The following is a 23,623-nucleotide window of genomic DNA, read 5'->3' on the forward strand; positions in this document are numbered from 1 at the left end:
ACATCCCTGTGTCAGGCCAATGATAGATTAAAATGCTAAAGTCCAGGGGAATCAGACACCACTGAACTAATGTATGACAGTGTGTGTGTTTATGATAGAGCTGTAATATGAGCGAACAAGAACAGTAAAATAATCCCTCCCATTCCCCTACCCTACTCTATGCCAGTTGATTTAACGCATGGCTTCTCGGCTTATTTATTTCAGAGATATTGATGTAAATGATTGGTATCCTCTCCTCCTCCCCCTTCTCTCTCTCTCAGTCTGTCTGTTGGCAGTGGAGAGGTGTCAGCAGATGACAAACGGCCATGACAACAATTAAAAAATAACAACAGGCCTTGTATAGGCCCCACACAGGCCTGACAGGCGCATCAATCTCCAGCCTACTTTCCTCACTGCTATCAATTAACCCCAGCACGAGATCTGCGAGCGACTAGCTGACCTTGGCATTATGATGCTCGAGTTCTATGGAATGGAAGGATACATCTTCAGGTAAGCATGTTCCACTTTTCTTTCGGAAAGAATGACTGATTGACAGACACTTTGTGTAACGGTCTGTTGTTCGGCGTTGTTGTGGCGTTGGACAGTTGGTGTGTGTAAGCTTATAGGTGGGAGAGAGTGATGCAAGACACATACTGCAGACTACCACCAATCCAGCCCCTCCCCATTCCTTCTCCCCCCCCCCCCCCCCCCCCCCCAGAAATAGGAAAGAACAAGAGACAAACAAAAAAGAAACAGTGTCAGCAAAAGATTTATAAGACAGAGGAAATAGAGGGCCAGCAATTCTCTATGGTATGTTTGCGCTCAAGGGTCTCTCTCTCTTTCTCTGGTTTACTCTTTCTCTCCCTCCCCAAGAGCCCACCATAAGATAAAGAGTTCATGCCGTGCCATATTATCTCCCCTCAAACTAAAACAAATAAAAAGTGGAAATAGACCACACATGATAAACTCTCTCTTTATCCCTCATCTTATTTCTCTCTCCTTCTGCCTGCGAGTGTCAACCCCAGACGGGCGTCTGCACCTGTTGAAAACATATTCGATTTTTTGTACTTGCTTTATTACTCATATTGTTTCTGGAACGTCTTTTTTTATTATTATTACTGTTTTATTTGTATTTATGCCGCTGGTTATTCTCCCAGCCTGTGCTGAGTCATAGGAAAGTAGACAGGACACAGATAGACTAATAAATTAGAAGCACTTGCATCTGCTGGATCTAATGTTCGCCTGCACGGGCTGCTGCCAGTGTGTGTGTGTGTGTGTGACTGCTGACGGGGGTGAGTATGAGGTGGGAGACGAGATGATATGAAAAACGCTCTACTCTTTGCGTAACACACACACACTGGCACAGAACAGAACACACACACTCTGTCAAGCTACATGTGTACATTAATTCCTTCATACCACTGACTATGTCATCATGACTTACTGTAAGCACTTCTCCATCACTGGAGATAGAGGTATGAATGGACAGAGTAAAGCTTGGATATACTGAAGTGCCATCGAACCCATAGTAACCTGTCACATGTTTTCACCAAAAGAGTCACTCAGTTTAACCCCCCTCTGTCACTTTGGAGTTGGTTCATCCCGGTCTGTCATACGTCTCCATTGGACAAAACCATCACCTGACAGTGGGAGGTGAAGCAAGACAAAGAAAACAGACTGTACAAGACTGTCTCAAAAGGAAGAGAGAAGAAATAAACACGAGGTCCTTTCTCTTTTCTTCTCTCTCTCTCTCTCTCTCTCGCTCTCTCTCTCTCTCTCTCTCTCTCTCTCTCTCTCTCTCTGTGCCTTTCTTTGAGTGTCTGTGTCTGTGTGGGGGCTCTTGTCCGTGTGAAGGGGTGCCCCCCCTCCTTACCCCCAGCTCAGAGAGGCAGACAGTAGCAGAAGGAGCAGTAGCAGGGAGTGAGGGGGGCCGAGGGAAAGACGGGGCGACACCCCCCCACCCCCAGAACCCAGGTTGGACACCGTGGCCTTCTCAGCATAGAGAGGGATCACGTCAAACTGACCCCCCTCCTCCTCCACATCCTCCTCTTCCTCACTCTGCTCCACCTGAGACAGAGAGATATATTGTTAGAAGAGAGGAAGAGAGAAAGAAATGAGGGATGTGAAGAGTAGAAGAGAGAATGACATGAGGTTTGAGTGAGGAGAAGAGAGGATGGAAGGAGGGATTACAATGTGGAACACGGAGAGGAGGGAAAGAGAGAGAAGAGGGGGGAGAGAGAGAGAGAGAGAGGGGAGAGAGAGAGAGAGAGAGGGGAGAGAGAGAGAGAGAGAGAGAGAGAAAGAGAGAATGGAGCAAGGGATTACAATGTGGAACACTGAGAGGAGGGAAAGAGAGAGAAGAGGAGAGAGAGAGAGAGAGAGAGAGAGAGAGAGAGAGAGAGAGAGAGAGAGAGAGAGAGAGAGAGAATGGAGCGAGGGATTCAATGTGGAACACGGAGAGGAGGGAAAGAGAGAGAAGAGGGGAGAGAGAGAGGAGAGAGAGAGAGAGAGAGAATGGAGCGAGGGATTACAATGTGGAACACTGAGAGGAGGGAAAGAGAGAGAAGAGGGGAGAGAGAGAGGGGAGAGAGAGAGGGAGTGAGGGAGGGATAGACAGATGGCCATGCACAAATTAATACTGATGAAGTCTGATTGATGCACTGCCTCTTGCAAACACCTTCATCTAATCCTCTCAGAGAGAGAGAGAGAGAGAAAGAGAGAGAAAATTATGAGAGAGAGTGAGGAAGAGAGAGGGGAGAAAGAGGAATAGAGAGATGTAGAGAGTGAGGGAGAGAGAGAGAGAGCAAGTGGAACAGAGTTGTAGTGGGAAAGACAGAATTAAAGACAGAGATAGTGAGAAAGGGAGACAGCCAATGAGAGAGTGAGAGAGAGAGAGAGAGAGAGAGAGAGAGAGAGAGAGAGAGAGAGAGAGAGAGAGAGAGAGGGTATTGGAATCCCCCTGGTCTAGCTGGCGGCAGAGATCAATTCTGGCTGTGTTGAGAATGCAGGAAGCAGAGGAGACATAAAGCGCTTCACTGTCATTCTGATCAATGGACCGAACAGGATTTAGCGGTCAGACAAAAGCAGTCACTCCTGTGGTCAATGGTCATTCCAGCAGCCTGTGGACAGGGCTCTAAATAAATACAAATCACTGGTAGCACCAGAAAAATAGATACCTCCATTGGGCCTATATGAATACTACTTACTTTGAAGCACATCTCCTGAAGAAGATATCCATTTTCCTTTCTTTATGTGCCACCAAATGTTTGCATATACTGGTAAAGTTACCAGGTTGTTAGTAGGGCTGCACGATAAGGGCAAAAAAATCGAATTACGATTTTTCAAATTGGACTTGGCATATACACTGAGTGTACAAAACATTAAGAACACCTGCTCTTTCCATGACATAGACTGACCAGGTGAATCCACGTGAAAGCTATGATCCCTTATTGATGTCACCTGTTAAATCCACTTAAATCAGTGTAGATGAAGGGGAGGAGACAGGTTAAAGAAGGATTTTTAAGCCTTGAGACAATTGAGACATGGACTGTGTATGTGTGCCATTCGGAGGGTAAATGGGCAAGACAAAAGATTGAAGTGCCTTTGAACGGGGTATGGTAGTAGATGCCAGGCGCATCGGCTTGAGTGTGTCAAGAACTGCAATGCTGCTGAGTTTTTCATGCTCAACAGTTTCCCATGTGTATCACGAATGGTCCACCACCCAAAGGACATCCAGCCAACATGACACAACTGTGGTAAGCTTTGGAGTCAACATGAGCCAGTATCCCTGTGGAATGCTTTCGACACCTTGCAGTCCATGCCCCGACAAATTGAGGCTGTTCTGAGGGCAAGGGGGGTGCAACTCAATATTATGAAGGTGTTCCTAAGGTTTTGTACACTCAGTGTAGATCAAAACACTTGGGGGAATGGTTGGAATCCTAGAAATAGAATGATTATTATAATTCTAATGGTTGGCGTTGTTTGGCATGACAACAAATGAAAAAGCCAGGTTATGACAGGGTAGGAACCGAAGTGTTGGTCAGTGTTTCCCAGGGGACCCTAATCACATTTGAATTGATGTTAGCCTATTATAAAATGTTTGTCTAAATGTAGGCTTATCTGATTTAGAACATGCCGTTGCACAAACAACATGCTGACCTACACCACCACTGGTAACAACCTGTATTAAAGTTAACGTTTGCTTTGCCTTAGCTAGTGCATTTAGCTAAATGGCATTTAGTTAGACAGCTAGCTAGTTAGTGATTTGCTTTAGCGATTTGCATTATTTTAGGCACATGCCAGCTTCCTTAGACTAACTAACTTGTGTTTTTCAGAGAGCAAGATACACAAACTAATAGTATAATAGAGAAAACATGTTGATTTGTATTTAGAAGCAACGTGGAAAGGACCATCGTTCTTGTTTTGGAAGAATCTGTTCAGTGAATTGACAACATAATGAGATACTAAACAGCATGGAGGAACTGTGTGCTAGAGGGCTTCACGGATCTACACAAACCCGATTACCAGAGACCTGACGGGCTCTGCAGATCCTCTCAAGCTCTGTCAGGTTGGATGGGGAGCGTCGCTGCACAGCTATTTTCATGTCTCTCCAGAGATGTTAAATCGGGTTCAAGTCCGGGCTCTGGCCGGGCCACTCAAGGACATTCAGAGACTTGTCCTGAAGCCACTCCTGCGTTGTCTTGGCTGTGTGCTTAGGGTTGTTGTCCTGTTGGAAGGTGAACCTTCGCCCCAGTGTGAGGTCCTGAGTGCTCTGGAGCAGGTTTTCATCAAGGATCTCTCTTTACTTTTCTCCGTTCATCTTTCCCTCGATCCTGACTAGTCTCCCAGTCCCTGCCGCTGAAAAACATCCCCACAGCATGATGCTGCTAACCACCATGCTTCACCGTAGGGATGGTGCCAGGTTTCCTTCAGACATGAGGCTTGGCATTCAGGCCAAAGAGTTCAATCTTGGTTTCATCAGACCAGAGAATCTTGTTTCTCATGGTCTGAGAATCCTTTAGGTGCCTTTTGGCAAACTCCAAGTGGGCTGTCATGTTCCTTTTACTGAGGAGTGGCTTCTGTCTGGCCACTCTACCATAAAGGCCTGATTGGTGGAGTGCTGCAGAGATGGTTGCTCTTCTGAAAGGTTCTCCCATCTCCACAGAGGAGCTCTGGAGCTCTGTCAGAGTGACCATCGGATTCTTGGTCACCTCCCTGACAAAGGCCCTTCTCCCCCGATTGCCCAGTTTGGCCGGGCGGCCAGCTCTAGAAAGAGTCTTGGTGGTTCAAACTTCTTCCATTTAAGAATGATGGAGGCCACTGTGTTCTTGGGGACCTTCAATGCTGCAGACATTTTTTGGTGCCCTTCCCCAGATCTGTGCCTTGACACAATCCTATCTTGGAGCTCTACGGACAATTCCTTCGACCTTGGCTTTTGCTCTGACATGCACTGTCAATTGTGGGACCTTATATAGACAGGTGTGTGCCTTTCCAAATCATGTCTAATCAATTGAATTTACCACAGGTGGACTCAAATCAAGTTGTAGAAACATCTCAAGGATGATCAATCTAAACAGGACGCACCTGAGCTCAATTTCAAGTCTCATAGCAAAGGGTCTGAATACTTATGTAAATAAGGTATTTCTGTTTTTTATTTTTAATACATTTACTAAAATTTCGAAAAACCTGTTTTCGCTTTGCATTACGGGGTATTGTGTGAAGATTAATGAGGAATAAAAGTATTTAATCCAATAAGGCTGTAACGTAATAAAATGTTGAAAAAGTGAAGGGGTCTGAATACTTTCCGAATGCACTGTATATATATATATATATATATATATATATATATATATATATATATATATATATATATATATATGTTTAGTTGCACTGGTGCTCCCAAAATAAAAACCCAGGTCGAACAGGAAAATATTTGGTTGCATGTGAGCGGTGAGTCGTTCAAAACTAACAACGTTGCATAGTGCTGAGTAATGTTGAATAGTGTTCAGTAATGTTAGGTAGTCCTTAGTCATGTTGAGTAATGTTAGGTATTATTTGGTCATGTTAGGTAGTATTGAGTAATGTTAGGTAGTATTGAGTAATGTTAGATAGTATTGGGTAATTTTAAGTAGTATTGAGTAATGTTAGATAGTATTGGGTAATTTTAAGTAGTATTGCATAATGTTAGGTAGTATTGAGTAATGTTAAGTCGTTTTGGATAATGTTGAGTAATGTTAGGTAGTATTGAGTAATGTTAGGTAGTATTGGATAATGTTGAGTAATGATAGGTAGTATTGAGTAATGTTAGGTAGTATTGAGTAATGTTAGATAGTATTGTGTAATTTTAAGTAGTATTGAGTAATGTTAGGTAGTATTGGGTAATGTTGAGAAATGTTAGGTAGTATTGGGTAATGTTGAGTAGTAGTACTCACAGCGTTGTTGCTGAACTTATCCTGGGCGTTGTTGCTGAGCTCATTCTGCTGGTCCAGGTGGGAGGGGCGAGAGGGCGGGGGATAAGTGCTCTCCACTGGCCGAGGGGGGGAGCTACCCATGGTACTGATGGAGTTCTCTGTGAGACAGACAGATAGACACATTACATTACATAATGTGTGTGTGTGTGTTCACATCCGTGCATGAGAGCGAGTGTGTGTCTGAGTGTTTAACTATTTGACAGATTGATGGATTTAAGTGTCAAGTAGTAAATTGATTGCTTGCCTTATGTAAAGTGCATTGATTGATTGGTCTGACAGTTGATTGATTGACATATGTACTCATATGGGTGACGAACAGACTAACCCAGACATGCGTTGTTGGTGAACATGTGCTGGATCCTCAAGCAGTCCTGCCATTGGTTGCCACTGCCCTTGCAGTTGCACCACAGGGCCACGTCCACAGTGCTGTTGCTAACGTAGTTGGGGGTCATGATGGTGCCTGGAGGAAGGGGTCAAAGGTTACCAAAATCAACTCCTACTGTTTAAGATCCTAAGGCTGGCACACTGACACACCCCTGACACGACCCGCTAACATCCTCTCTGTCATCTTAATCACTCTCTATTCTCTTTATTCTCTCTGTCTCTCTCCTCCCTCATCTCACCCCTCTCCATCGTTCATATTTCGCTGCATCCCCCTTTCTCCTCAAGCCTTGTGAAACCAGACTGACTTCTGCATTTAAGGCTATTTCACCCCTCCTCTCCCCTCCCTCTCTCACTCTCTCTCTTACCGATGAGTCCGGCGTAGGATTTGAGGCACACAGCTCCACTCTCTCTGATACAGACGGAAGTGGAATGGCCGGAGGGCTGGCAGTTATGCTGGAAATCAGCCAGTCTGGACCTGAGACACAGACACACACACACGAATGAGAGTGCTTCTAAGAGCAAAAAGGTGTGTGTGTGTTTTGTGTGTGTACATATTGTGTGTCTGACCTGCAGAGTTCGTCCCTCCTGCAGAAGCTCTGCAGATGCAGACAGTTGGGCTGTATCATGTCTCTCTCCTGGTAGGAACAGGAGGGGACGATGGTCTTCCTGCGTCTCTCCCCACACAGTTTGTCAGTACAGGGGCAGAACAGCAACCCCAGGCTGTACTCCTCCGGGACGCGCTCCAGGAAGCGCCGCAGCGCCCGGTGGCACTTCTGCCTGTTGCAGTGGTCCAAGCCTGGGGCACGCTTGGTGCAGGCAAGGACGTACTCAGACCTCAGGGAACCACATTTCTCATACAGACCACAGTCCTGGGCTGCCTTCAGACATACGTTATGTCCATCTAGAAGAAGAGAGGAGGCTGAGAGAGAGGGGGATGGGGAAAGAAAGAGATAGATAGATATAGAGACAGGTATGGGGACGGAGAGAGAGAGAAGGGGAGAGGGAGAGAGAGAAAGGGGAGAGAAAGTGAACACCTGGTCACTTGAGGGCTGTAGAGATGAGTTGATTGATTGGTGATAGGGTTTAGTAGTGTTTTGATCAGGAGTGCCTGAGGGTGTTAATGTAATAAATGATTGTGCTGTAGGCTACCTGCTGCCACTAAGGAGGCCATTCGAGAAGTCTCCACTGGCGATTCCTCATAGGGAGACTCCTCAAAGTCATCATAACCTTCATGATCACAGAGGAGAACATCACATTACAACCTAATCATAATAACATGGGAGATTACGTCATATTACAACCTAACATCATGATATCACATCGCAACCTAACAATAACAAATGCAGGAGAGATCACCACATAATCTGAAAATAACATGACAGTAGACCGAATCGCATCATAATCTCCCAACACCACAGGAGACAGAATCACAACATAACCAAACACACAGGGAAGCATCACATCATAACAGAGACTCAAAGCACTCAGCCAACATTTCATTAAAACATCACATCACACACCTGCTACCAACATCATAATAACACCTAGTCTAAATTCCATCATGGGTATATTTACTGTTCATGAGGGTCAGGTGACCCATCAGGTGACCAATTACCTGACCATATAAAGATGGCTGTGCTCCCCATACTGTACTGCAGGGTTCCCCAACTGGCGGTGGTTTTATTTGGCCCCCCAAGTTTTCTGAGCAATTAGTTTATATTGTTGGACATAAATGACTGTAAAAACACCAGGAAATGAGCGCCAAGTTATTTTATTTTAAGAAATCTGCTCCCAAGTATTCCCATGCACAATATACACATGATTGTATACAAATGTAAGCAAGGTTTGAAATTATTATGTTTTAGTCAAACATTATATCTGTTTGGGCTTCTTGCAGTCAACAATTTTTTTCTAATTATAAACTGCGTGGTTTGAGCCCTGAATGCTGATTGGCTGACAGCCGTGGTATATCAGACCATATACCACGGATATGACAAAACATTTATTTTTACAGTTCTAATTACGTTGGTAACCAGTTTATAATAGCAATACGGCACCTCAGGGGTTTGTGGTATATTGGCCATATACCACACCCCCTCGGGCCTTATTGCTTGATTATATTCCGGCACCCCCGACCATCCACTTAGAAAAAAAACAGCCCACGGCTGAATCTAGTTGATGATCCCTGCTGTACTGCCTTTAGTCATCCTTTTAGCTAGCCTGCCTAAGTATGCTGCAGAGCTGTCTGACAATAATTTGACTAGTTCTTCAAAGTAGATAAGGTTTACTTTCACAAATGGTCTCTGTCCCTCTCATCGTTGTGTACATCCCTCTCTCATGCAGTCTGTGTATCTAACCTAACGTGGCAGGCGTAAAAGTGTATCCATCCAGAGATCTGTATATAATGACGAGATGCTCATGTCTCTGCCCTAACAATGGGAGTCATTGTCCCAAATGCGGGAAGATAGGCGACAAGCATAGGTCCAAAATATGCCTATAGAAACACATTGGGCTTATTTTGGACTGATTTTGGCGAGTGAAACATCTCGCTTCAACTTTTCCTCTCTGAGCCAGAAAAAACTGACGCAATGGATTTTGGTAATTATAGTTAACCCACTACAGTCTAAGCCCTGTCTAAGCAATATGGAATTGTTTTAAGAAGGCCATACCAAGGATCAATTAGCTCTTTGATTTTGAATTGTAAGAAAATATATTTTTTTTAATATCGGACCTAGGCAGCTACATGCCTATAGCACAGCAGGGCTAAAGGCCAGCAGACAGCACACAACTAGTCACTAGTGCAGGCAAGCGAATCTATGTGCCCAGTCCAGAAACCCCCGCTCAGCCCGACAGCACTAACAATGCTACCCAGGGAGAAAGGGATGGACAAGAACTGCCATTGGCTTTCCAAGACAAAGTACCTTACAAACTCAGTAGCCAAGGTGACCCCTTCGATTCAGACACCCAGTCTCAAGCCTCATTGCAATGTCTGAAACCACCAAGAGACTCCGAGCTCAGCACGGAAGCTGAGCCCCTCAACCCAAGCGACGAAGACAAGCTTCAATCTCAACAAGTGAGAACCTCTGCTCCAGGTTCCCTTAAGGCAGCAGCAGACCAACTGAAGTCTAGGGCAGCTATCTCTGCAAGTCAAGTACAAGCCTATTCACGCAGCTCCAACCAGTCATCCCCAGAAGGAGATATAACTGCGGACCAGCTGTGACTGCTACCACAACCCTTGAGCTCAGTATGCAGGCCAGCAGCTCAGCTAGTTTGCCCTCAGCTCTTTCCAGGTCTAGCACCGGCCTACTCCCAGTCCCTGGGTGCTCAGGGTCCAGCGGCTACAGGTCTAGATCAACCGGCCTACTCCCAGTTCCTAGGAGCTCCCAGTACCTTTCAGACCTCAACTGCTCTGGACTCGGCTCAGGCAATCTACCCCCCGCTAATACCTGACCTGTATCCAGCTCTACCTACCCAACCATGGCCCCCAGAAAAGGAGCCAACAGTCCCTTACTCCAGCCATTAAAGATCTTCTCATGGGGCGGCCAGAGCCGTTCATGCCCCAAGGAGCATGAGTTCGGGAGTGGACGGGGCGGCCAAGATGGTCACTTTCTCTGCCAACCAGTAACCGTGGTCAACTCCTGCCTCCCCGAGCTGCAACAGTCAGCCACAAGAGCTCAGCCAGGACATGGCCTTAGAGCAAGTAATCTGTCCATACAGCCCCAGGAAGTGCTACAGATTACTCAAATCCGATGGGAATAATTCATTAGCTGCACTACTGCGTGGGCGGCTGTTCATGAATTATTCGAAGTGAGCACTCTAGATGGCCAAGATTGCCTCCTATAAAGATGGCTGCCGAGCACACAAAACAGTCTTTGTTTGGCAGCCATCAGAGGACTCTCATCCAGTATGCGTTCATTACCAAGTGAGTGTATTACCTGTGCCATTTGACATGTTATGCTATTGTTTTTTGTTTTTTTATTGTTTTCTTTATGGGGTAGATCACCTTTAATATTGTAGATAGATTGTAACTTCTATCAATGTAATTGTCTGCATCACTTCCAATCCCCCATATGTTTTTTTTCTCTCGCAAATATATATATACATACATACATACATACATACATACAGTATACAGTTGAAGTCGGAAGTTTACATACACTTAGGTTGAAGTCATTAAAACTAGTTTTTCAACCACTCCACAAATGTCTTGTTAACAAACTATAGTTTTGGCAAGTCGGTTAGGACATCTACTTTGTGCATGACACAAGTAATTTTTCCAACAATTGTTTACAGACAGATTATTTCACTTATAATTCACTGTATCACAATTCCAGTGGGTCAGAAGTTTACACACACTAAATTGACTGTGCCTTTAAACAGCTTGGAAAATTCCAGAAAATGATGTCATGGCTTTAGAAGCTTCTGATAGTCTAATTGACATCATTTGAGTCAATTGGAGGTGTACCTGTGGATGTATTTCAAGGCCTACCTTCAAACTCAGTGCCTCTTTGCTTGACATCATGGGAAAATCAAAAGAAATCAGCCAAGACATCAGAAAAAAAATGGTAGAGCTCTACAAGTCTTGTTGATCCTTTGGAGCAATTTCCAAACGCCTGAAGGTACCACGTTCATCTGTACAAACAGTAGTACGCAGGTATAAACACCATGGGACCACGCAGCCGTCATACCGCTCAGGAAGGAGACGCGTTCTGTCTCCTAGAGATTAACGTACTTTGGTGTGAAAAGTGCAAATCAATCCCAGAACAACAGCAAAGGACCTTGTGAAGATGCTGGAGGAAACAGGTACAAAAGTATCTATATCCACAGTAAAACAAGTCCTATATCGACATAACCTGAAAGGCCGTTCAGCAAAGAAGAAGCCACTGCTCCAAAACTGCCATAAAAAAGCCAGACTACGGTTTGCAACTGCACATGGGGACAAAGATTGTACTTTTTGGCGCAATGTCCTCTGGTCTGATGAAACAAAAATAGAACTGTTTGGCCATAATGACCATTGTTATGTTTGGAGGAAAAAGGGGGATGCTTGCATCATCCCAACCAACACCATCCCAACCGTGAAGCACGGGGGTGGCAGCATCATGCTGTGGGGGTGCTTTGCTGCAGGAGGGATTCGTGCACTTCACAAAATAGATGGCATCATGAGGAAGGAAAATGATGTGGATATATTGAAGCAACATCTCAAGACATCAGTCAGGAAGTTAAAGCTTGGTCGCAAATGGGTCTTCCAAATGGACAATGACCCCAAGCATACTTCCAAAGTTGTGGCAAATTGGCTTAAGGACAACAAAATCAAGGTATCGGAGTGGCCATCACAAAGCCCTGACCTCAATCCTATAGAAAATGTGTGGGCAGAACTGAAAAAGCGTGTGCGAGCAAGGAGGCCTACAAACCTGACTCAGTTACACCAGCTCTGTCATGAGGAATGGGCCAAATTTCACCCAACTTATTGTGGAAAGCTTGTGGAAGGCTACCCGAAACGTTTAACCCAAATGAAACAATTTAAAGGCAATGCTACCAAATACTAATTGAGTGTATGTAAACTTCTGACCCATTGGGAATGTGATGAAAGAAATAAAAGCTGAAATAAATCATTCTCTCTACTATTATTCTGACATTTCACATTCTTAAAATAAAGTGGTGATCCTAACTGACCTAATACAGGGAATTTTTACTAGGATTAAATGTCAAGAATTGTGAAAAACTTAGTTTAAATGTATTTTTGCTAAGGTGTATGTAAACTTCCGACTTCAACTGTACATACATACATATATACATACACATACATACACATATACATATCCTTTAAAAAATATATATTTCCCTTTATTACTTTCCAACCCCACCACCCCTTCCCTAATTGGAGTAAACTAGTGAACAACAATGCTTAGGCCTCTACTTCCAGCTTATACATACTATATACATTTTATGGACACAGTCAATTTTACAATAATTATATTTTGTTTGTTTTTACTCCTGAACCTTCTCTACCCTCAACCTCTCCGATCATTTTCATAATGTCCATCCGGTTTGCTTCTATATGACATATCTTTCTAACTGTGCTCTTTCACAAAAGCTCTCAACCTATAACCTATATACAGTGAGGGAAAAAAGTATTTGATCCCCTGCTGATTGTGTACGTTTGCCCACTGACAAAGAAATGATCAGTCTATAATTTTAATGGTAGGTTTATTTGAACAGTGAGAGACAGAATAACAACAAAAAAATCCAGAAAAACGCATGTCAAAAATGTTCTAAATTGATTTGCATTTTAATTAGGGAAATAAGTATTTGACCCCTCTGCAAAACATGACTTAGTACTTGGTGGCAAAACCCTTGTTGGCAATCACAGAGGTCAGACGTTTCTTGTAGTTGGCCACCAGGTTTGTACACATCTCAGGAGGGATTTTTTTCCACTCCTCTTTGCAGATCTTCTCCAAGTCATTAAGGTTTCGAGGCTGACATTTGGCAACTCGAACCTTCAGCTCCCTCCACAGATTTTCTATGGGATTAAGGTCTGGAGACTGGCTAGGCCACTCCAGGACCTTAATGTGCTTCTTCTTGAGCCACTCCTTTGTTGCCTTGGCTGTGTGTTTTGGGTCATTGTCATGCTGGAATATCCATCCATGAACAATTTTCAATGCCCTGGCTGAGGGAAGGAGGTTCTCACCCAAGATTTGACGGTACATGGCCCCGTCCATCGTCCCTTTGATGCGGTGAAGTTGTCCTGTCCCCTTAGCAGAAAAACACCCCCAAAGCATAATGTCTCTCAATGTTCAAATAAACCTACCATTACAATTATAGACTGATCATGTCTTTGTCAGTGGGCAAACGTACAAAATCAGCAGGGGATCAAATACTTTTTTCCCTCACTGTACTTATTATGGACACAGTATGCTTACATTATTAGTTATCTTGTTGTTATTAGTTGTTGTTAGTTGTTATTAGTCCCATCCTTCAACTCCATTCAACACCACCCATCTATCTCTTAACACCATCCATATTGGATTTCTATTTGCCATATATTTTTCAACTGTACTGTGATGTTTTACAAAAGTTCTGTACCTTTCTATTCTCATTGTTTCTACAGATTGTACATTGAAAATAAACATTTTTGCTAAAAGTATTATTATATTATTTATCGATTGACTATGACTTTTCAGATCACCCAGTAATGCTATCTGCAGGGTTAGCTCCAGGTAAATATTGTAATCCTTTAGCCATTCCTGGACCTGTGTCCAAAAACAAGCTACAAATGGTCAGTACCAAAACAAATTATCTAATGATTCTGTCTCTTCGCAGCAAAATCTGCAGAGCTGGGAAGATTGTATCCCCCATATAAATAACATTCTATTGGTAGCAAGAATTGTATATAATAATTTAAATTGAAAAATTATAGGTTTTGAATCCGGCGTCGTTTTGCGTATCAGTTCATAAACACTATGCCATGGAATCGGTACGTCAAAAATCTCTTTCCAACTATTTTGCAATCTATATGGGACGGCTGTCAATCCTTTGGTACTTAAATTAAACTGGTATACTTTTTTATTTATCATAGTTTTCTTTAACCAATTATGTTCTTTAATGCAAGGCCGACAGACAAGTTCCTTACTTTTTCCCCCTTCCACTTTCCTCTTCCATTTTTGCGGTAATGCTGCAATTATTTGGTTGTAATTTTGGGTAGAGCAGACATTTCCATAAGTTTTTGTTAGCTGCATGTGTGACATAACTCCACCAGTCCTACCGATGATATCATTTACGAAGATTATACCTTTTTCAAAAAAAACATTTTGTCAAAAAAAATGGTTTTTATCAATTTGTATATTTGAGTTTAACCACAATATTTGTTGAATTATTTGTTCTGTCGTTTCTGGAGGATTAAATTGAAATTAAACATGTTATGCTATTGTTTACTTTGTAAATTCACAGTATGTAATCATTTATTATTTTATGCTAATTAGGTTCCATTGATGTTTGTGAACACTAATACTTGTCTCTGTCTGTTGCAGAAACCATACTTTTACCAGTCCTCATTCATGCGTTTGCCATCTGTGCTAGAACGGTTTTGGTGCTACAATAAATGGTAAAATGTTAATTGGAGTCTTGTCCACCTCAATCTCTAACGGGAAGTGCTAACCGCTGAATTGGCTGTTAGCATCCACCCACAACTTAGTCTTTAGTCTCGCTACACTACATTTACATTTACATTTTAGTCATTTAGCAGACGCTCTTATCCAGAGCGACTTACAACTCTACTCTAGTGTGGTCTTACAAGCCACTTCAGCAGTGTATTTCTTTCATTTACCTAATTATAGGCATGCTCCAGATTTGAACTAATTACATGGTATGAGTACAACCTAACTACACTGAACAAAAATATGAACGCAACATGTAAAGTGTTGGTCCTATGTTTCATGAGCTGAAATAAAAGATCCCAGAAATGTTCCATATGCACAAAAAGCTTATTTCTCTCAAATTTTGTGCACAAATTTGTTTACATCCCTGTTAGTGAGCATTTCTCATTTGCCAAGATAATCCATCCACCTGACAGGTGTGGCATATCAAGAAGCGGATTGAACAGCATGATCATTACACAGGTGCACCTTGTGCTGGGGCCAATAAAAGGCCACTCTAAAATGTGCAGTTTTGTCACACAACACAATGCCACAGATGTCTCAAGCTTTGAGGGAGTGTGCAATTGGCAAGCTGACTGTAGCAATGTCCACCAGAGCTGTTGCCAGAGTATGTAATGTTAATTTCTCTACCATAAGCCTCCTCCAACGTCATTTTAGAGTATTTGGCAGAACGTCCAACCGGCCTCACAACCTCAGACCACGTGTAAAATGAAACGGAGGAATATTTTTGTCTGTAATAAAGCCCTTTTGTGGGGAAAAACTCCTTCTGATTGGCTGCGTCCTTGCCCAGTCATGTGAAATCCGTAGATTAGGGCCTAATTTATTTATTTCAATTGACTGATTTCCTTATATGAACTGTAACACAGTAAAAATCATTAAAATGGTTGCATGTTGCGTTTATATATTTGTTCAGTATTTAAATCTACTAATCTGTTCATGTAAATCCCTGTGTACTGTTTTCCTTAATGACACAGTAAGGGAGAGCACTCTCTGTTCTGTGTTAGAGTAGAGTGCTGTGTAATTACCGTATGCATGGTGACTAACAGAGCATGGGGGATAGCTCCATTAGCTGTCATTAATTCTCACTGACGGTGAGTCCGAAATGGCACCCAATTCCATATATATATATATATATATATATTAGTGCACTACTTTTGACCAGGACCTATGGAGAATAGCGTGCACATTATGTAGGGAATAGGGTGCCATTTGGGACGCAACCTGATAGTCAGATGCGGCAAAACACGGTGGCTATAGGGATGTGTCACAGAGGATGGCCAGGGGTCTAACGTAGTGTTGGCCAAATGGTGGGTCAAGAACCAATGGTACTAGAAATCCACACTGCCCCCTTCCCTCTATAAGCTAGTAATCAAACATACACACTTTGTCACAAGCACTACACCTACCAATTTTTGTTATAAACTCATACACACGCGTGCGGACACACACTCACCCTGCAGGATCCTGATACTCCAGTAGACGCGGAGGCAGTGCTCTTCTCTGCGTGCGCCGCGCTGACACTTGCAGGCCAACAGGGGGAGGTAGTGCAGGGCGCTCAGGGCCTCCAGGCACTCTATCCCGGCCTTTTCCCCCGGAGCCACCGCCTCCTCGGATGCACAGTACTCCAGGGTCATGTACAGCTCCTTACACTGGGTGTCTTCCTTACACCCCCTCTCTGCCTCCACACAATCTACAAAGCCCAAGGGGAGGGGCGGCAAGGAGGGGACCACACCTTCAGAAATGAGGGCGGAGAAGACAGAGAGGAGGGGGAGAATAGTCAGCCATCGTATTGGGATGATTCTAAATGGTCCACTCAATATGGCGGCCAGGGGGAACCCACCACGGAATGTTGCTTTGAAAGGGCATGTCCATTCTAGTATCTCTTATGACTCCCATACAAGTACTATCACTCTGTGCACCCATTGATTTGTATTTGGGCTGAATGCACTGACATTAAATATTAAAAGCCAATACTGGATGTGTGAGTCCTTCTCTACAGTATCTCATTTCCATGGACGTGAAGGCATTTTCATTGAGTGAATCAAAAGCCAGAGCTTACAGTGTGAGGTTTCATATTTGGGAAATACCTTCTATTTTACCCAGAAATGTTCTGCGTGATATTTTGGCTGCTCTCGACTGTTATTTGTAAACCAATACAAAATTCTCCCTTGGTAAAATTCAATGGTTCACGCACAGACCTACAGACACACTAACGTTTTCCGATTACAGTCATTTAAAAACTAATCGGAGAGAGAGAGCGAGCGAGAGAGAGAGAAACACCGTTTGGCGACACACACCAATCAGAACCTTGCTGGCTAGGACACACTCACAGTATGAGCTGCAATCAGCATACCCTGAAAACACACGCACACACCCTGAGAGGGAGCCTTTTATGTCGGACTCATGCTGTGAGGGGGACTGTGGGGCACGGAGTCTATCATTATTACAAAAACACAATACCACACATCCACAGGAGGGGGTAGAGCAATCTGTCTATGACACACACACACACCCCGCCACACACTAGATCAGGGTTTCCCAAACTCGGTCCTAGGGCCCCACCTGGGTGCACGTTTTTTTTTTTTTGCCCTAGCACTACACAGCGGAGTTGGTTATTTGAATCATCTGTGTTTGGGAAACCCTGCACCAGATGGCTGAAGTGGTAGAGCAAAAAAGAGCTTAATATTCATCAGAGCAGCATATTTTAATCGAATATGTTGAGTTTCATGAAATAGACTACCCGAGACTCTAGGCACAACATAGATCAATGGGAGAACGCAAATTGACTAAATAAGGTACAGTTGGGTGTATGTACACTTAAAGGGGCAATCAGCATTTGCTGCATCCATTTTTGGACTTATAAATTAATGATATGTACCCGTTGATTCTTGAAGAATAGAACTTATAAATGCCTCATGAGCTTAGTTCAGCTGTCGTACCCCATCAGAACCCAAAATATAAGCTTGTTTTACTCCAAAGTTTGTAAACAAAGAAAATGTCAACAAACACTATATAGCCTTAAAACATGGTTAGCACTATAATTTTGATATCATGGTTGGTCAATCCTTGCATCCATAGCTATGTCTATAACTTTGAGAGTGATTACATTTCTCCAGCCTTCAGCTTTTTACTGAACCAGGGGCGGGGAGGCCGCTTTGTTATTGTTTCTACTGCTGATTGACACTTTAAACACCAGAGCACCAACTACAGGTAAAGGAAGAAGACAAATTACCCATGTCACATAAAAACCAGGAAGCTCAGACTTTCCCCCTAAACTAGTGACACGTTGCCATACACATACCAGGCGAACCCCTCACTATCACATGATGTCACATTTACCTTATCACCTTTTGAAAGGAGAATCTGAGGGGGCCAGTATGTATGTGGTTTATAGGACATTATAAATGGTCAAACACATTTTTACAGCAAGTTATAAAGCATTACACCTGTAAGTAAAGTGTTACCATTTTACATGTAACTGATCCTGGGCCAGTTCTGATGTGTTGTTCATTAATGGTTAGGGATATGTCAAGGATTGGGAGAGCTGGCTCAAGATCAGTGGTTATGGGTGCAGTGCAGTGGAGCGCAATCCCACAGTTCATATGAGGGAGCAGTGAGGTTTGATGTCATGCAGTCCCCATGGGTACAGCAGAATGGGCATATGAAAGAGTTTCAGTGAAGACACACACACACACACACACACACACACACACACACACACACACACACACACAACAGGGTGAATCTCCCAGCCAAGGAGGCAAAAGCCCAACACACCATCTGTTCCTCTTGTGTTTGAGTTCCAAATCCTAGTTATCAACAAAAACACACATACGACCCCTAGCTACCCCCTGGACGCACACAACCCCTAGACGCTCACACACACACACACCTTCTTGACTTGCCCTGTCCCCATCTGCACACACAATCCGTATTCCAAACAAATCCTATGTACTATCAACCCTATCATCAAATCAAAGTTGATTGGTCACGTACACAGTTTAGCAGATGTTATAGCGGGTGCAGTGAAATGCTTGTGTTACCAGCTCCTAACGGTGCAATAAAATGTCAAACAAGTACACAAATAATAAATAATCAAAAACTAGAAAGAAGAAATCAAGAATGTCAGAATTAATCCAGTTAATAACACAAATAATACTATCAGTAATCCAAATGCAATCTATGTGTATATACACCAAAAATATATAGTAAGAATGATACACTACATGACCAAAAGTATGTGGACACCTGCTTGTCAAACATCTCATTCCAAAATCATGGGCATTAATATGGAGTTGGTCCCCACTTTGCTGCTATAACAGCCTCCACTCTTCTGGGAAGGCTTTCCACTAGATGTTGGAACATTGCCGCGGGGACTTGCTTCCATTCAGCCAAAAGAGCATTAGTGAGGTCAGGCACTGATGTTGGGCAATTAGGCCTGGCTCGTAGTCGGCCTTCTAATTCAACCTAAAGGTGTTCGATGGGGTTGAGATCAGGCCTCTGTGCAGGCCAGTCAAGTTCTTCCACACCGATCTCGACAAATCATTTCTGTATGGACCTCGCTTTGTGCATGGGGGAATTGTCATGCTGAAACAAGAAAGGGCCTTCCCTAAACTGTTGCCACAAAGTTGGAAGCACAGAATCGTCTAGAATGTCATTGTATGCTGTAGCGTTATGATTTCCCTTCACTGGAACTAAGGGGCCTAGCCCGAACCATGAAAAACAGCCCCAGACCATTATTCCTCCTCCACCAAACTTTACAGTTGACACTATACACTGGGGCAGGTAGCATTCTCCTGTCCTCCTGGCACCCAGATTCGTCCGTCGGACTGCCAGATGGGGAAGCGGGATTTGTCACTCCAGAAAACGCGTTTCCACTGCTCCAGAGTCCAATGGCGGCATGCTTGGCATTGTGCATGGTGATCTTAGGCTTGTGTGCGGCTGCTCGGCCATGGAAACCCAAACAGTTATTGTGCTGACGTTGCTTCCAGAGGAGGTTTGGAATTTGGCAGTGAGTGTTGCAACCGAGGACAGACAAATTTTACTTACAGTTGATCGGGGCAGCTCTAGTAGGGCAGCAATTTGACGAACTGACTTGTTGGATGCCACATTGAAAGTCCCTGAGCTTTTCAGTAAGGCCATTCTACAGCCAATGTTTGTCTATGGAGATTGCATGGCTGTGTGCTCGATTTTAGACACCTGTCAGCAATGGTGTGGCTGAAATAGCTGAATCCACTAATTTGAAGGGTTGTCCACATACTTTTGTATATATAGTGTATGTTCATGTTAGTGTCACCTGATTATTTTTTTTTATATAGCCTACTGTAGTTGCTAGTAGAATAACGTTACAATTCAAATGTCATATGTAAAATAGTTTGTCATTTTGGAAATAAACCTCCCTTCCACTGCTTTGTAACACCTTTGCATAGTTGTTTCGGTGGCCTGGCCCTCATCATCTGCTCTGTAAGCAAAGTATTCCCATAGTTCGCTTCTGAGCCAGTTTTGTCAATAAACTGCGGTCTGGAGGTATGATGTTTTCGTTAGAAGAAGCCATGCTGTCGGCATTTTAACTCTCTTGCTTGCTTCTCAAAATTGTCTTGCGCTGTGTCAGCAGCATGCTGCAAGTAGACTGGCTAATTTACTACTGCCCCCTTGAGAACATTCAGACAAATTACTAGACAGACTCGTCATCTCAATCCGTAGGCTATGACATGAGACACATTTGACAGAAGTAGGCCTACCGAAAGTAACAAAAATTCTAGTACCGAACCATTTTTCATGTTATAGTATCGAAAGAGTAGCCTAGCCTACCGAAGTTTCGTTATAGGCCTACCGTGCAACTCGAAACGGGCAGAGAATGTGTTAAATTTGTCTAGGAGTGAAGCATCGGTGTCCGCGACGTGGCTGCTTTTCCCTTCATAATCCGTGATTGTCTGGAGTCCCTGCCACATGCATCTCGTGTCTGAGCCGTTGAATTACGACTCCACTTTGTCCCTGTCTGTTTGGCTATTTGATTAATTTACGGGGGTCGTAGCTGGTCAAATCTTTACATTGATGTGTACCTTTTCATTTCTCATGCATGTTCTTTTCTTTCCCTTGCCGTCATCTTTTTCCATGAGGAAATTATAAAGGAGTTTACAGCTAGCTCTCTGTTTATCTCTCGTTGACCTTTTCCAAAGCCCTGCTGTTCAACCCCAGCCTCTCGCTGTGCAGTAAAATCACCTCTGATGGAGACACCTGTCACCTGTGTGTGTGTGACCCAGGGGGCTGTCAAAACATAATGCGCACCCCGCCGTGTGGCGCCCCCTTCCCCGTGTCTGTCTCCGCGGCTACTCAAACACACCTGGACGCACATCTGGCGGCCAAACGCACCTGCGCGCCGATAAGACGTCAACCACGATTCCGCTGTTTGCACACAGGCGTCGGTTGAGTGAGCTTCCTCATTGAACAACAACTTTACCATTTATTCTGATGTGCGTTTGGAGGTGAGGTGAATTTATATTTTAAAAAATGTTTTAACGAAAGAGACCTGCAAGCCACGCTCACTCGGGCGAGGGAGAGAGAGAGAGAGAGGGAGAAACAGACAATTTACTGATTATATACGATGCGACCCCTGGGACTGTCGCTTACACCAGCACACCAAACACACGATCATTAACACCACTAATAAATCAAACTGTCGACCCGCGGGGAAATTATTCGCGTAGCCTATGCATCCGGCGGCACCAACTCACAGAATATCAATTTCAGAATATCAAAAACGAGTGGTTGTAGAGATCATCAGCCTTTGTCCCAAGACTGGAATGAATGTCTTAAGTACTTTCATTAATCCAAAATGTAAATTCAAGTGGTTTCCAAGTGGTTCCTAAAGTCTCTCCTTTTACCAAATATTAACGTTGTCATAAAATGTTTATTAAGAGCAGTTCAGGTAGCCTAGAAGATCAAGGAATAGGCTTAATACATTCCTTGCATAGAGCATATTTGTGGAACTATGTGGAAAATTAGAAGCCATGCCTGCATCCAAGGCTCACTGAAAACGTGCATTTGAACCATCATGTAAAAGGTAAATCAAAGAATTGGTGTTATGGGGGCAATTAGCCTTATTACGAATTCAAATAATCAAATGCTTCAATTAGATGAGTAAGGTGTCATGATTGCCTGTAAAACCAAGGTGCTAAAAACTAATTTTAAGGTCCGAGTAGACTAGCATATAGCCTGAATGACTGACGACAAAAATTGATGTAACAGAATGGATACCTTCCTGCATTTTACCTCGTATGAAGATGTTGAGCAGTATTCCGAGGAGCAACATCTTCGTTATGAGGCGGGCAGAGGCACCTGGACACGGGAAGGGAGATTCAATTGGACGTCTTGCGTTTGGTCCGCCACCGCTCTATACGACCGCACACCGACCCGCGCCACTCCACTCAACGTTACATCCACCGGGAGTCACGCGCCACCGTTCTGGGAACAAGTTGCAAGTGTATAGTCCTGTATAACAATTAATTCATTAGATTGCACTGGCGGAGAACCCAGCTCAGAAAGCTTAACTGTCACCACAGCCGAAGAGCGCAGCGTGTAGCGCGTGCCCTGTAGACTGAACACAATGAACCAAGACTCCAAAACTATTTACAGCTGTGAAACATCAGGTTACTCTGCATCCAAAGATAGATGTTCTCGAATTTTGACACTTTCTCACGCCATTTCTCTCTCGGCCGTGGCAAGATAGGAGCCCGTCTACATGCTGCCTTAGACCGTGAAGATGACGGATCCCTCCTCCTCGCGCTCGTCAGTTCACTGTACAACAGTGGGTTAAATATCAGTCAGAGCTTGAGCCAAGGCTTTCACAGACACAGATGCGTACTGAAGAAGAAATGCTCAGACAGGTCGACGGGGGGCATATAGTTAGGGGGGTAACCCTACTGTAGTAGGCTGGGCATATTCGAATTTGCCCATAGTTTCAAACTAAATAGGATTTCATGGTCGTTTGTATTTCATGTGCCGTATTCCAACATACATTATTGAATGCAGGTGCCCCTTATACTCTGATGACATACCCTGGTGTTTACTCATGTCAAGCCAATCAGGTGGGATGTCAACGTAAATATTGCCCTTTCGACATAATGGACTTTCATGTCAACAAACCCTCACTGTTGCGAAAGATTTTGGCTACAGCACAGGCTATGCTAGCATGGTCCCAGATCTGTTTGTGCTCTTGCCAACTCCATTGCTTATTGTCAAGCCAAACGCTAAATTTTTATTGCCAGACAAACTATTTTATTCTATGTATTCTATTGATGCCATGCAGTGCCATTCTATTATGCCGTCTATTCTATGTTGTTATATTCTTTGTATTTTGTTCTATTCAGGGGGTGAGCTGTGTCATGTGTAAGTGGAGAAGAGGCTCAGGGAGGTTTATGGCTGGGCAGCCATAAATAATCATGACAGAAGCGATGAGAGGAGGATCATGAGTTTATTTGATTTTACCTTATTTTTAACTAGGCAAGTCAGTTAAGAACAAATTCTTATTTACAATGAAGGCCTACCAAAAGGCAAAAGGCCTCCTGCGGGGACAGGGGCTGGGATTAAAAATACAAAATAAAATAAAAATATAGGACAAACCACACATCATGACAA

General features: G+C 43.6%; 1 protein-coding gene across 2 annotated transcripts; it reads right to left on the reverse strand.

The window, feature by feature from the left end:
- Positions 1 to 730: 730 nt before the first annotated feature.
- Positions 731 to 23,004, reverse strand: LOC311107911 (GDNF family receptor alpha-1-like). 2 transcript variants are annotated; one of them, XM_084150511.1, is made up of 8 exons: positions 22,259 to 23,004; positions 16,440 to 16,718; positions 7,983 to 8,060; positions 7,401 to 7,752; positions 7,199 to 7,308; positions 6,775 to 6,909; positions 6,411 to 6,547; positions 731 to 2,046 (listed from the first exon to the last, which is right to left on the reverse strand). In XM_084150511.1, the coding sequence occupies exons 1-8, from the start codon at positions 22,296 to 22,298 to the stop codon at positions 1,849 to 1,851; spliced, it is 1,329 nt and encodes a 442-aa protein (XP_084006637.1). In that variant the 5' UTR covers positions 22,299 to 23,004; the 3' UTR covers positions 731 to 1,848. The 2 variants fall into 2 exon arrangements, with proteins under 2 accessions (XP_084006637.1, XP_084006638.1); XM_084150512.1 differs by lacking the exon at positions 731 to 2,046 and adding an exon at positions 2,240 to 3,283.
- Between the last annotated feature and the right edge of the window lie 619 nt (positions 23,005 to 23,623).

This window comes from Coregonus lavaretus (genome assembly GCF_964263955.1).
Source record: "Coregonus lavaretus genome assembly, chromosome: 32".
In the NCBI taxonomy this organism is placed as follows: domain Eukaryota; kingdom Metazoa; phylum Chordata; class Actinopteri; order Salmoniformes; family Salmonidae; genus Coregonus; species Coregonus lavaretus.

Bases quoted from the DNA above. Each gene is read 5' to 3' on its own strand.
- LOC311107911 (XM_084150511.1), bottom strand. From the start codon at position 22,298: ATGTTGCTCCTCGGAATACTGCTCAACATCTTCATACGAG. The intron at 7,753-7,982 runs GTAGCCTACAGC...CCTCTCTCTCAG, and splicing joins GGCCTCCTTAGTGGCAGCAG to CCTCCTCTCTTCTTCTAGAT. The intron at 6,910-7,198 runs GTAAGAGAGAGA...CCCTTCCTCCAG, and splicing joins ATCCTACGCCGGACTCATCG to GCACCATCATGACCCCCAAC.